Here is a 14,814-nt window from a genome sequence, read left to right as displayed (position 1 = left end):
GTGTGGACCAGCTGACCAGACCCCCAGACACATCAATGCCACATTTCCTCAACCGTAAGGAAGTGCAGCTGACTGGCATCACCTTTACTGTCGCTATACCAGTTACTGTATTATGTGTATCTATGGCAGTCATTACCGTCTATGGCTGAATATAGTAATCGTCATCATAAAAAAAATGGCAAGAATATCGACATTCACAATATTTGCAGGTTCACAATGCCGACACTGAAAAAAAAAAAAAAAACGTTTACATGGCCAAAGTGACAACATAATGAATGTTTGCAGTCCGAACAGGCAGATAATGGCCGATCTGGCCTCCCACATACGTGGAATCAGCCTGGACATTGATCCTCTGGGTGAACAAGATGGCCTATTTCAGCCATCTTGTTCAGAAATTGGCCAAATTATTATATTGTGTTTAGCTTGAGTGCTATACTCTGTCTGCAAATGTACCTATAATATTGAATATCTTAAGTTATGTCACAGTGGGCCTTATTCTGCTTGGTGCGGTCCGTTCCGAATTCTTTCGGAGGGCGCTTTTAAGCCGTCTGCGCATGCGTAGGCAACGCAATGCGCATGTGCCTCTGCACTCGTTCTCGCCAATACCGCCCAGAAATGTGCACCAAAGTGGCTCGGGAAATATGGGCGTAACATGGGCGTCATGTGGGCGTACACAAGGGCGCAGTTTCAAAGTAGGCAAAACTGGGCATAAATCTGGGCGCACACATGGGAGTGCACAAACTGTGGTAGGCGTGCATTCGGACAGAACACCGACTGCAAGCGAACCAACACGCATGAAATATGCGGTGTCCATAAGCAAGTTTCAGTTTGCGGAGAGCACTTGTTCATGCGCTAGGCATTCGGTTTGCCCAATTAGTACGCCCGTACCTGAAGCACTCTCAGCTGACCACAATACAATCCACTCCTCTACTCTACTCATTAGGGATTAATTACACTTTTTTCACAGGTTCAATTGGAACCACTAAGACAGGTAAAGGGGCAACAATGAAGTAATACCCCTTAACATGATGTAAGGGTTAATCTAAAGTGCTTGTAATGTGTTTAAGTATCAATTAGGAATTAATTGATTACATTTAAAAATAAACAATTTGTTATGAGGTTGGCTAATTGCATAAGTGTGTCATGTTGCAGAAGCATGATTTCCGAATAGAGTAGTGAGGTTTGCGGAAATACACCAACTCGGTGCGTACGGCCAGCTTCCCGTCCATTCGGACTCTGTAAGACCATGCAGAATCTTTGTGTTCCCACCGCACACGCACGTTTGGATGTAGTCTGAAGACACTCCCTCTTCTTAGAGTCTGTCCGAAGGGATGCGGACGACCTGTGGGCGTGTATTCTTAGAATGTCCGCACGGCGTGGCGTTCGGTCATTTCCGAAATAATTCGGAACGGACCGCAATAACCAGAATAAGGCCCAGTATGAGGACTTATACTTGGTTATTAGTCACTCTTTTATAGACGGTAACTTGTATTTCATTCTAAGTGGCTCGAACGTAATCCTCTAGCAAAACGATCAGCAGAATAACCCTTCGATATAGTTTTTACACTTTTATTATTGCAGGTGTCTAAAATCAAAGAAATCCTGTCATATCTTTTTCATTTTTAATGTGACCTTCATCAAAAAATTGTCCATCAAATTGAGAGCAGGACATTCCCATGGCCGCAGAGTAGCCCAGATATATAGGTATTGTATATTACCAATTGGGAAATCCTTCCACTGATGTCCGCTGTATGAATCAATATTGTATCCTTTCCAGAGTTGGAAGAAATGTGGAGCTGAAGATGTTATGCTCAATGTGTTGGGAGCAAATTTGATCCTGATGGCGACCACTGGCTTCTCTGGTGTGTCTCTTTAGGGAACTGGCATAGTATCCCAATGATGTTAGAAACTTTATCCAGGTTCAGGTGGTGCTCTATATTTCTCAGGAATGGAGGCGGACCAGCAGTCGGTATGGGGGTCTCAATTTAATTGACTCAACGCGTTTCCCTTCCTGCTTCCTCAGGAGTGGAAGGATTTCCCAATTGGTAATATACAATACCTATATATCTGGGCTACTCTGTGACTACTGACTTTTAATCAACCCATGAAAATACCACTCAGTCACTTTGTGACCCATTTCCCCATCCTTTATTTTCATTTTTATTTTTAATTTATACATTACTTCAGTTGTTCTATTGAATTTTACATTTTGTATGATTAGAGTTAATAAAACACACACAGGGGAGCGTGACACAGCTATTATATATAGAGACACACAGCTTGTATCTATACAGACACACACACACACACACACAGGGGAGTGTGAATATATATATATATATATATATACACACACACACACACACACACACACACACACACACACGAGAGCATGACGCACAGCTATTATAGATACACACACAGGGGAGTGCGACACACAGCATATATATTACACATACACACGGGGGGGGGGGGGGAAATCGACACACAGCTATTATACACACACAGGGGAGTGTGACACACAGCTATTACATATACACAGATACACACACAGGGGAGCATGTCACACAGCTATTATGTATACAGACACACACTGGAGTGTAACACCACAATGTATACAGATACACAGCAATATATGAAGTGCAGAAGACATGTACCGCAAAGGGCTAACATGTTAGAGGACAGCTGCTGGCAGGAGTACAGACGTGTGCTCACAGGCAGGGTACTGGCCATTTCTGTAGGCTTTATTATGGATGCCCTGACACCCAGGCAGCTGGGAACGTGTGACCATACAGGGCTGCCTGTCTTTTCCAAGAAATTGCTGGTGGCCAGTTGTTGAGCCGGTGACAGATGACGGAGCTCCTGGAAGCTGCATCCTTCCTGCTCAGCCACACAGCTTAGTGGACCAAGTCAGCTTTAGCATTTCAGGGGTTAACCTGCCTCTATTGTCTCTGATCCGGTCACTTCCTCCACTAAACTCAGTTTACATTTAAACCCACATTACAGTCCCACTAATGAGCCTGTGGGTCGCATCACCCCAACATCCTCTCTGCCTCTCACAGGACGAACTGTCATACAATTAAAGGGGACAATGTCTGTGGGAAGAAGCGCAGCCTTTGTTTGTTTGGCATAGTCTAGAGCTGGCATGTAGCACTGCCAGCACATTCCTGGCACTCTCCCACCCGGGTATAATGCAAACTTGTACTCTTAACCCACTCCATACAAAGGCATTACACACAGCCACCATATGCAACATTAAACAAATGCATTAGCTTGGTGTAAACTACATAACATGATAACACCAGGTATGACGAGGACTATGGGGTTAGCGGGCTGAGGTACAGGTAGCACTGTGGCAGCCTATGGAGTGCGTCTTGTGTAGTATATCTAAAGAATGCATACTACTGGCAGAGTCAGATTAAGAAGGGGGGCCAGGGGATATGTTACCCAGGGCCCTCCATTTCCGGACGGCATGCAGCAGGCAGAGGAAGCCACAGACACGGGGGCAGGCAGCGGGAGCCACAGACACGGGGGCAGGCAGAGGGAGCCACAGACACGGGGGCAGGCAGAGGGAGCCACAGACACGGGGGCAGGCAGAGGGAGCCACAGACACGGGGGCAGGCAGAGGGAGCCACAGACACGGGGGCAGGCAGAGGGAGCCACAGACACGGGGGCAGGCAGCGGGAGCCACAGACACGGGGGCAGGCAGCGGGAGCCACAGACACGGGGGCAGGCAGCGGGAGCCACAGACACGGGGGCAGGCAGCGGGAGCCACAGACACGGGGGCAGGCAGCGGGAGCCACAGACACGGGGGCAGGCAGCGGGAGCCATTGAGCACATGCAGCTTTAGCAGCTCTGCTCACATGGAATTTGTCCATCCATAGCTGAGCCTTCCACACTATTGCCATTAATGGCAATAGTGTGATACCATTAATGGTCATTTGCACTATGTGATTGATTTTATTGACTGACTGGCGCGTGGTGCAAACTGGGGACGGAACTATGCTCAGTGTGCCGACCCCTTAGGCAAGAAAAAAACTATTCATCATTCTTTGCCATCAATAAGGGGGGGGGTTTCCCCCCATCGATGGCAAAACTATTCTACATCAGTTCATAAACCATCAATGGTGGTTGGCCATCCCTAGGCACAGGCAGCGACTCCTGTCATTATCTTGTATGTAGTGTGTTGTGTGTATATTTATATATGCAGTGTATGTATGTATGTATGTATGTATGTATACTTCTTAGGTCCCACCTTGTCTTAAGTACCCCATGCTCCTTGGATCCTTAATCCAACTCTGACTGCCTGTGGACACTGCCATGAGTAGGCATCGCGCCGGTCTCTAGAACTATGGCCACCGCAGATATACCACGGCACATTCTTTAACATCACCACAATAAGGAACAATGGGGCAGATGTATTAAGCCTTAACAAGTGATAAATGCAAGGGTGATAAGGAGAGATAAAAGGTCCAGCCAATCAGCTCCTTTTTTCAAACACAGCCTGCAACATGGCAGTTAGCAGGTGATTGGCTGGATGTTTATCTCTCCTTATCACCCTTGGATTTATCTCTTGTTAAAGCTTAGTACATCTGCCCCAAAGTTCCTTACATCAGGTTATACCAAATAAAATACATGAGCTGTTCTTTTGGTCACTGAACAAAGCAAGGAGGGCTGCAGACGATACAAGTATTGGTGTATAAATAGAAAGGAGGTTCACTGATAATATCAAAACTATAGCAAAAAACAAGTAAACAGGTTACATATGTAGCAATATTGTCGTCTAAAATAGAACAGTAGAATTTTTTTTTTATTAAAGAAGATGACTATGTATAAGAGGAAGTCTCCAATTCCGGTATACACCATAAAACATGACAATCAATTGCAAAACTTCACAAAACTGCAACTCAGTCTGAATCAGGCCTGTTAAGGCCCCCATACACTTGTGCAACTTCTCCCCACAGGAAGTCACCTACAATCTCCCATTGAGCTGCTGGGGACCTTTCCCAGGCAGCGGGATCGCATTTGATATATCCCAGCAAAGCCTGTCTGGCTCCGATGCGTTCCAACAGATCAAGTCGGCAGCTACGGCGACTCACAGGCTCCAGTGCAATGAACACGGGACCGTGCATCGGGCCTGCTGTTCATCACATGCGATTGATCGCAGCAAAGCACATGTGAATCGCCTTATGTGTGGCCAGCTTTAGACCTGTGTAGGGTTCTGTTCCACGTACTTACCCAGCATACATCAGGGCAGTGTATATTATATGGCAAAGCAGTGTGCAGCCAAGCCGCTACTTCCCAGATGGGTGTTGCCTCTGATATCAGGATGATATGTCGACACATGCAAAAAGCTTAAAATGATTTCACAATTATTTTCAGACATTATGATCCACACGGACTAGGATTGGAAACAGTCAAGTGGGCCGGAGCACGTGCAGTCAGCCATGCCAGGGTATGCGCCACACTAATTGAGGGTCCATGTCGACAGGTGTCATCATGGACATAAAAAAAACCCTTATGGTGACCTTAACATGAGTCAACTCTTCCCCCGCCCCCCCCCCCCCCCCCAACCTTTAATCAATGTCCAAGTTTTCCCAGATTTGCATTTCGTCAATGTCAAAGGTGTTCCTGTAAAGGGGCAATCATTAAAATGGTTTTCCCTTGTAAAATGGGAGATATTAGTATAATATCCAAAAGAAAAGAAAAAAATGATGTTGCGCTAATGTTTGAGCTGCCGGTATTCCATCCTGGATGAAATAAAAGACACCTGGACGAATGCTACTACCTATATGCTGCACAGCTGAAGGAGCGGTGGAATCAACAGATTCCCGCTGATCTCTGCATGCTGAATTAGCGGACCTGTACACGTCGCCCGACTGCCATTTGGAGTACCTGCTTGAACAGACTCCAGGTAGGATTAGACAGGGCAAGATAGTATTTGGCTGATACCGATTCCATGACTGGTACTCTAACTTTTCCCACAAAGGGATTGTAAACATTCTGCACCAGTGTTTGTTTTAGTTATTTATTTTTTGCAACTCTAATTTCTCTTCCTATTCCCATTTCTTTCTTGTCCTCCCCCCATTGAACATGCACCTGGTTTCTTTGCTTTTCAGCTTATCTAACTTTGCCTTTTAAATGTCCACCACAAAAAAACATTGGGGAGACTCTTGGGAACTCACAGCCTACATCTATCCCTACAAGTGTTCACCAGCAACTTTCCAGCATTAGCTACCAATATGGGCGCCCATCCACGCCAGGCTCTGTGGGGGCGTCCATCCTTGTACACCCACTGGCTGCGGGTGTGGCATATGGTCCCAACAGTTGGGATCCCGACAGTCATTAGCCCAACGTCGGGGTCCTGACTGGCCGGACTCAGACAGCGGGACAAGCGCAACAAAGCCCCTTGAGGGCTCGCTGCGCTGGACCTATTCTCCCTCGTGGGGGTCATGGACCCCCACGAGGGAGAATAGCCGGTGGCCGTCGGGACCCCGAGTGTTGGGGTTTTGACTGTCGCGATCCCGACTATCGGGAAACTGTCGGCACCCCTGCCTGCAGGTCATATCAGCTATGATATAGCAGATATGGTTGCTCAGAATGTCCAACAGAATTGGCCACCAGGGTCAGTGGAACTAAATCTCTGACTCACCCAACTTGAGCCACCAGCTCATCCCCTAAAATACTACAGTCATCATCCAGGAACATCTATCAGGCCTGCATTGATCTCCATGCACTTCAGATCTGTCTCCATAGGGACTGAATCAAGCCTTTTCTCCAATTTTGCTTTGATCGTTATGCTGCATAAACCCCACTGTATGCAGAAGCTTACACATGTACTGTAATAACAGTGTTACAGAGAAACTGCACATAACACCAAACTCCTGGACAGAAGTCTACTACTGTGACATAGATAAAGACAATCATTAGTCACCAAGCAACAACCGGCAGAGCCAATACACACTGTACAGTCACCAGGCAACCACTGGCAGAGCCAATACAGCCTGTACAGTCACCAGGCAACCACCGCCAGATCAAATGCACCCTGTACAGTCACCAGGCAACCACCGCCAGATCAAATGCACCCTGTACAGTAACCAGGCAACCACCGGCAGAGCCAATACACCCTGTACAGTCGCCAGGTAACCATTGGCAGAGCTAAATACACCCTGTACGGTCACCAGGCAACCACTGTCATGCCCAATACACCTCTTATAAGTAACCAAGCATCCATTACAACAGCAAATACATCCTTTGCATGAGTGCAGCTGCTGTAGGACTACACATCACAGCTTGCCCGGCCTTAGTTTTGCCATCAGAAAATGCTAAAAATGTTGCAGGGCATGCTGGGATGTGTAATTAAACAGCACCTCGACAGAAACTTATTGTCCAGCCCTTCGTTATGGTCATCAGACATCCACTGACAGAGCCAGAACAAGAGTTAACAAAAGGAAGCAAGGATAATGAAATAACTTTGCCTTTATTGCAGTTCTATTGCTGTGTAAGGTAAAGCAATAAATGCTGACAATGCTGGATGGCGACTCTCCTGGCATGGGCCCTGTAACTCTTGGGGGAAGAAAGTTCAGACAGCACCAACAGCAAACAATGAAATAAAAACATGGAGCAGCTATAAAGCCCCTCACCCCCAGGCACAGAAGTATCACAGCATCATATAAACCAGAATAAAGGAGGCAGAGCGGCCAGGACCTGGCTGCTGTCATGAGATAGAGGAGGATTGGTGCTAACAAAGACCTCAGTATCCACAGGTCCAGCTCCCAGACTTCCCTCACACGGACCAGTCTCTGGCTGTATGATGTGCCCATACAGTTAATAATGTACAGTATCTACCAAGTCACCTCAGAGGGACACCCTCTGGTCACACCAGGATCTGGGAACAATGGGATCTGCATCCTTTGTGTGAGCTGCAGGCTGGGACACCGTATGCAACAGCTGTCCCAGCATCCATGTACCGAGATAATCCCAATATCCCCATTACAGAGATGGAGCAGGGAACATGGCTTTCCCAGTGGGATGGGCGGACTCTAACGAACACAGAATACATGTGGGGTGAGGAAGGGGGAATTGTGCAACTCACCCCAAAGTCACCTCCCAACTTATCTACATCATACACAGGAAGAGAGGCCCCGAGATCACAGACACGCACTATATAGAGATGTATATACATTTAGAATAGATCTACTAGCAGAACACGGTGTGTAGTGTGAAATATATATATATATATATGTACATTACACAGATGGAGATAACATACACATTATATAGTGTGTTAACAGCAGATATCTCCTGAGTGTGTGTGTGTGTATATATATATATATATATATATATATATAAAAATATTTTTATATATATATATATATATATATATATATATTATATATATATACACATACACACACACACATCTGCACATGGCTATTATGGATGACATCACCGAGAATAACACATATATTACATACACAGCACTGTACTCTCCCTGGGATACAGACAATGAGCTTGCCCAGCCTGCACCCAGGGGCCGCCGCTGACGGTCTCGGGACTCACCCTGGAGGAGGAGGAGCAGAAAACCCGATGCCGCCATCTTGTGTGCTCCGGAGGACGTGAAGAGATGGCCAGAGACTGCGGACAACCGACCATCAGACATCCCGGTCTGCGGGAGCGCCCCGCCCCTCATCGCGAGCCCCGCCCTGATCCCCGGGAGAGCCTCGCCCCTCGTCCTGAACCCCGGGAGAACCACGCCCCTCATTGGATGACTGCCATAAGCGTCCAATCCATCGTGCAGCCACGCCCCTCCTGGAAAACCGTTATTTACTTGTCTCATCATCTCATCAGCAGCCACACACAGTGCCCTGCCCTCTTCCGGACATTACTGGTATTGCAGGCTTCCTGGTACCAAACAGTAGTGATTCATTTATACAGCGCTCTGGCGGTGCCTCTCAGCAGTGATTGTACAGCGCTGTGCACTACATGGTCACATCTGGCTGTGGTATCACACTACCGGAGCATCACAGAAGTGATTATACGGCGCTGTGCAGTACATGGTCACCTCTGGCTGCGGTATTACTCTGACGTGCCTCTCAAGAGTGATTATTATACTTATGGTGACCTAATGAACCTGTCGACCTAACCCCATATCGACCTTCATTCGTGTCGATTTTGATGCATGTCGACCTTCAGTGGTTGACCTAATTACTCGACCTTCCCATTGTCTATCCTATGATCCATGCCCGTGGTATCACACTCCTGGTGCCTCTCAGCAGTGATCTTGCAGTGCTCTGCCCCCACCAGGTCACCTCTGGCTGCGGTATCACTGGGGCATACCTCCCAACTTACAAAGGCATGGAGGAGGACAGATCGATGCGCGGCGTAGCCTAATCAAAGGGGCGTGGTCTAATTAACTGGGTGAGGCCTATACTCACGACTCTCCCGCGAGCCCACGTCCCCGTTTTGACGCTATGGGGGCATGACCCAGAGCCTCTGTGAGCCTCTAGCCATGCCCCCAGCCCCCTGGCTGCGGGAATAGATGCTATGCGCACAGCATTTATTCCCCGCGGCCACTGCCGGCCGCTGGAGGGACGCAGGAATGTCCCTGAAAACCGGGACATTCCCGCGGTAATCGGGACTGTTGGGAGTTATGCGGGGGGCGTCTTAATAGAGGAGCCTCCTGGGCCGGGCCCCTTCCTCTCTGCCAGGAATGGCGCAGGGAGCAGCAGGGTCTGAGTGCTCTAGTGCTCATTCCCTATTGTGCATGCACGAACCTCCGCTGTGCTATGGAGTCTCAGCACTTGAGTCCTCAGAGTCCACTGCGCATGAGCAGATCACCGTAAAAATTGCCACCGCGCAATTTTTTCGGCGATTCTGCAGCGTTGCTGCCACGGGACTACAGATGGTAAGTATTTCCAAAACTCCCACGTCCCACCTGGGGCTGACAGTGTCCCACAGTGGGGGCAGTTGGAAGTCCCCCCTGCCACGTGATGTGCATGTGCACAGCGTCTATTCACGGGCAGAAAGACAGGGGGCACGACCAGCTGCTCACACAGCGCTGACTATGCCCTCTACAGCAGAAAACCAGGGGAGAGGCTTCACTAGTGTGTACATTAGCGCAAAGCCACACCCCTTTATCTTAAAACACACCCCTTTTTGGGCCTGTGCATATTAATCTGCAACTGAGATAGGGTGGAAGTGGTCATCCCGGACATCAGAGAACCTCCTCAAAAACACCTGGGCACATCTGTGCTTTTCAAACACTCCCACATAAGGGCATTACCACCCGCAAACACCGACTTCCTGTCAGTTAAGCTGTGAGGGGATTGCGTTTTTGATCATTTCCATTTTCTGTCGCCAATTCCCCTTATGCATGCAACATGTATGGTACACATGCGCAGCCATTCGATAATCGTTAGATTTGCAAATTCTCTATTTAGCAATCCATGCTGAATTTGTCCCTAATTGGATACCCCACTAAATGTCATGACTGAGAGAAATGCAATGCAATTAATGCGGAGAGAAGTGAAGCTAACAAAACACCTATATTTATTAAATGGAAATAATATAAATGTGATATCAGGGTATGTGGGGGAGGGATTTATCTCCTACAGACCCCTCCTACCTTATTGGAATTTTAATTAGACAGAATTGCGCAGCAGCTTCCCTGCAGCTGTGTGATTCCATACACGCATAAATCAGATCCTTGGTCCTAACTTTCCACCTTCATAGTGCTCTGCTAGAGAAAAGGGACCTAACAGTAGTGGGCTGCGTAACCTTCCTATCGGTGACATTGAGTATCCCCCAAATCAGGAACCCCAATTCACATAAATCTAAAGCTTATCTAAAATAACCGCACTGACAACAGAGATTCCTTTAAAATCTGTCAACCTTTTATTGTAAACAAACTTTAAATTAAGTATAGTGGTAGAAAGAATGGTCCAATTTTACCAGATTCCGGTGGATTGCAACGTGAAATCAGCCAATATCGTATGTTTATGACATCCGATCTGATGCGTGGTCGGAGCCTTAGACCATGGGTCTTCAACCTGTGGCCCTCCAGATGTTGTGAAACTACATGTTCCAACATGCATTACCACATTTTTTCCTATAAGAGCATGCCAAAAAACCTCAGGGCATGCTGGGACATGTAGTTCCACAACCATCTGGAGGGCCACAGGTTGAAGACCTGTGCCTTAGACCATACACGCTGTACATAAGATAAATCTTATGTGCAGCCATCAGCTTAAAAGCACCCATGATGTATCGAATCCGATGCGGCAGGACTCCGATACTGGGCCAAGGCACACCAGGCAGGGGGATGCAGAGAGCTGGGTGAGAGGAGCTTGGTGGTGAGCGAATTTAAAAAAAAAAAGCCATATAAATGAATAGGCAGCCACTGATTGGCTGACAGAGCTCTTTTAGCCAATCAGTGGCTACCCATTCATTTGTATGTTTTTTTTATTATACTCCTGCAGCCAGGCTCTCGGCTCCCTCGTGCAATAACCACTGGGCTTCTGTACTTTCTCACCACAGCTGGCAACCTACTCTAAGCCAGTACCGCCACTATACCTAAACTAATTGATCAAGAACCACTGAACCATTAAACTCTATATCCCTCTTACAATCCAGAGCATTCACCTTCCTTCTTGCCTTGTCCATAACCACAACACACAACTCACACCACAATCTCCTATGGATTATGGTCGAACACAGTAAAGTCCAAGGCCACCTCCATCGATTCCCCCCCCCCCCCCCCCCCATGACCTGCGAGGGGGGATGCCTTGCTGCCCCCAGCAGGTGCGGCATTTAGTGGTTAAACTCATCCCTGACAATAAGTGTTCCAGCAAGACACCTGAGTGCTTAGCACAGAGGTAATAGCAGATAAGGTAACAATTTTGTTTCCTAGGATACATGGTTGCCATAGAAACTCAGGATTCCGTGGTTATCCCGAGAAATCAGGTTACAAATTTGTGATAACAGTTTGTAAGTTTTCTTTCTTTTTATTAAGTAATATACAGTATGTGTGTGATAATCGTCCTGATGTTCTGCAAATTCTCCATTAAAGCCAATAACCTTTCTAAAATTGCAGCGTTTGACTTTCTAGAAAATCCTGGACCATAAAAGAAACATTCATCACAACCTTAAGAACAGAGCTCCTGATTTATGAGCATTGTACATTAGATAAGAATAACATCACATGGTAATCCATGATGTCTTAGGGCTAGGAGTGGAAACACTGAGACCAGTCTGTCCTTTCCCCAGTCATTTGGAGTCATATTGCCCTTTGATGGAATTATCCCCCCTCGGAATACTCCTAAAACCCGATTTATAGGACATTTTTATTTATCTGGTCTTTTATTTTGAAAATAATAATTCCATATATTTATTTCTATTGGCCCAAATACCTCAATTCATCTATAAGTGTTACTGCCACCAGAGGCGAGATGCAATAGGGTGCAATTTTTAGTCTTGTTTGAAAATCGCACTAAATTGTATGCTAAAAAAATCGCACATTTTGTGAAAAATTCGCAATTGAAATAGGGTGCATTTTTTAGATGAAGTCGGAATTCACATGCAATTTAGTGCAATTTTTTGTAAGAAGAATGTGCGATTTTTAGTAATTATAATGTGTGATTTTTTTTAGACATGAAAGTGTGCAGTATTTAGTAAAACAAAACAAAATGGCGTGGGGTCCCCCTTCCTGAGCATAACCAGCTCCAGGCTCATTGAGCCAGATCTGCTTTAAAAAATAAGGGGGACAAAAAGAGTAGAGCAGTAGCGCATGCAGGACTCTAAGGTCCCTAGTCTGAAAGCTGAGGGTCCCCTCTTTCCATGGGTACAAGAATTTTAAAAATCGACCCTGGGGAACCGGAGATATCTGACTTCAAAGGAGTGGTCCCCATCCAAGCCTGTTAATTTCTATTCCCAGTCAGATATTTCAGGTTCTGTCTGACTTAGAGTTTTTCTGACGTTATATTCCAAAAGCTGGGACTCTCCCCCTTTGAGAGACACTAGTAGCTTGTCTCTACTGTTCCCAGAACCAGAGATACCAGCCTTCCAGCAGCTGGTTACTGCTCCAGCTCCACACACCTGGTATGTAGTTTTATATGCTCGTTGGCGGATTGCTCTGCCTCTGAACTCTGATCCCCAATACCATTTGGCAGGTGGGATTCTCTAGTTTCTAATTCCTTTAAAAGCTAAGAAATCTATTTCTGTAAACTGGAGATATCTCCAGTCAAGCAAGCTGTCCTCCCACCAGAAAATTATGAATAATAAGCCCACTCCACTATACACCCCTCCTCTGTGTATTAAACATCCTCTACCACCCTGGACCTTCATTCAGCCCAATGCCCCCTTCTCCCATCCCATCTCCCACCATCTGTGCAGTAAAGAGGTAATTAGTGGAAATTACTGATCCAGGCCCTACATGCTGAGCGGTTGATATAATACCCCCTACCACCTGCGGGACATCAAAGCTTCCGCTCATAGCACCCCCTACCGCTGGAGGATCGGAAGGGGCCCCAATACATTGCTATGCCCAGAGGTCTACACTGCTGTATATATATATATATATATATATATATATATATGTATATATATATATATATATGTATATAATTCTGGGGGGGGGGGGAGGGGGCGGCACTCCAAGCAAAGGTGTATGTATCAGCAAATAGATGAATAACGCGGTGCCCTTCCTTGGCTGTCAATACATGGTGGGGGTGGATCGGCGGCACTCGCAAAATAAATAAATCAGACCACACTAAGTGGATAACCAACGTTTCAAGGCCTAGAGGCCTTTTTATCAAGGTGCAAAAAAATGTGAACAACCCACGTGAACAAACGTTGTTCACGTTTTTTTGCACCTTGATAAAAAGGCCTCTAGGCCTTGAAACGTTGGTTATCCACTTGGTGTGGTCTGATTTATTTATTTTGCGAGTGCCGCCGATCCACCCCCACTATATATATATATATATATATATATATATATATATATATATATATTATTATTATTATTTATTCACATTTGGTCTATCTCTATATCTATATCTATAATACTTTAACTGACCCGGCATATACTAGGTCACCTAAGTGTCCATCTCCGTGTTTTGCTCCGCCCCTCTCTGGAAACTCCCTTCTGAAAATCCTGCGTTTGCCCCTGTAGGGGTCCCCCGTATTTCTGAAACCAGCCCCGGACTCTTGGACCGGTGCTGGTTCAAAAAATACATGGGACAAAAAAACTGGGGCTCCCCATATTTTGAAACCAGCACCTGGCTCCAACAGCCCATGGCGTTATGCCACAGCTGGGGAACACTTTTTATATAAGGTCCCCGGCCATACCATGCACACCATGGCTGGTCAAGTCGTGGACGGCTGCATCCATTGTAATGACCGCAGAAAATCAGAAGAGCTACAGAAGCACTTTGCCCCGATTGGCTGTAGGCGTCTCCATGGAGACGCCTACAGCCAATCAGGGCTGAGAGCATCTATAGCGCTGTAACAGCACGATTCTCTGCTGTCATCACAACGGAGGAAGTGAGATTTGTGAGTATAGGTGTAAAATTAGTGTGTGCATAATAAAGTGTCCCCCGGCTGTGGCATGACACCGTGGGCTGTTGGAGTCCAGGGCTGGTTACAGAAATATGGGGGACCCCTACGCTTTTTGTCCCCCTCTTTTTTTGGAACCAGGTCTGGCTCAATGAGCCCGAGCCTAGCGGCTCCTGATTATCCGCTAGGTCACATTCCGGCCATTAGCAATATTCGCGGGGTGGAGCCTGCTCAGTCTGGCTTGGTTCACGTAGTGTCGGT

At 46.7% G+C, this 14,814-nt stretch overlaps 1 protein-coding gene across 1 annotated transcript in view; it reads right to left on the bottom strand.

Moving 5' to 3' along the window:
• Positions 1-8,778, bottom strand: part of JAM3 (junctional adhesion molecule 3) — a 57,749-nt gene extending 48,971 nt beyond the window's left edge. The window contains exon 1 of the mRNA XM_083162901.1: positions 8,563-8,778. Within this exon, the coding sequence (XP_083019027.1) occupies positions 8,563-8,764 (202 nt within the window). The 5' untranslated portion in view covers positions 8,765-8,778. The remainder of the gene's footprint in view (positions 1-8,562) is intronic.
• Between the last annotated feature and the right edge of the window lie 6,036 nt (positions 8,779-14,814).

Source organism: Crinia signifera, chromosome 19 (genome assembly GCF_055691185.1).
Source record: "Crinia signifera chromosome 19, ASM5569118v1, whole genome shotgun sequence".
Taxonomy (NCBI): Eukaryota; Metazoa; Chordata; class Amphibia; order Anura; family Myobatrachidae; genus Crinia; species Crinia signifera.
This window is presented reverse-complemented; position numbering and strand designations above follow the sequence as displayed.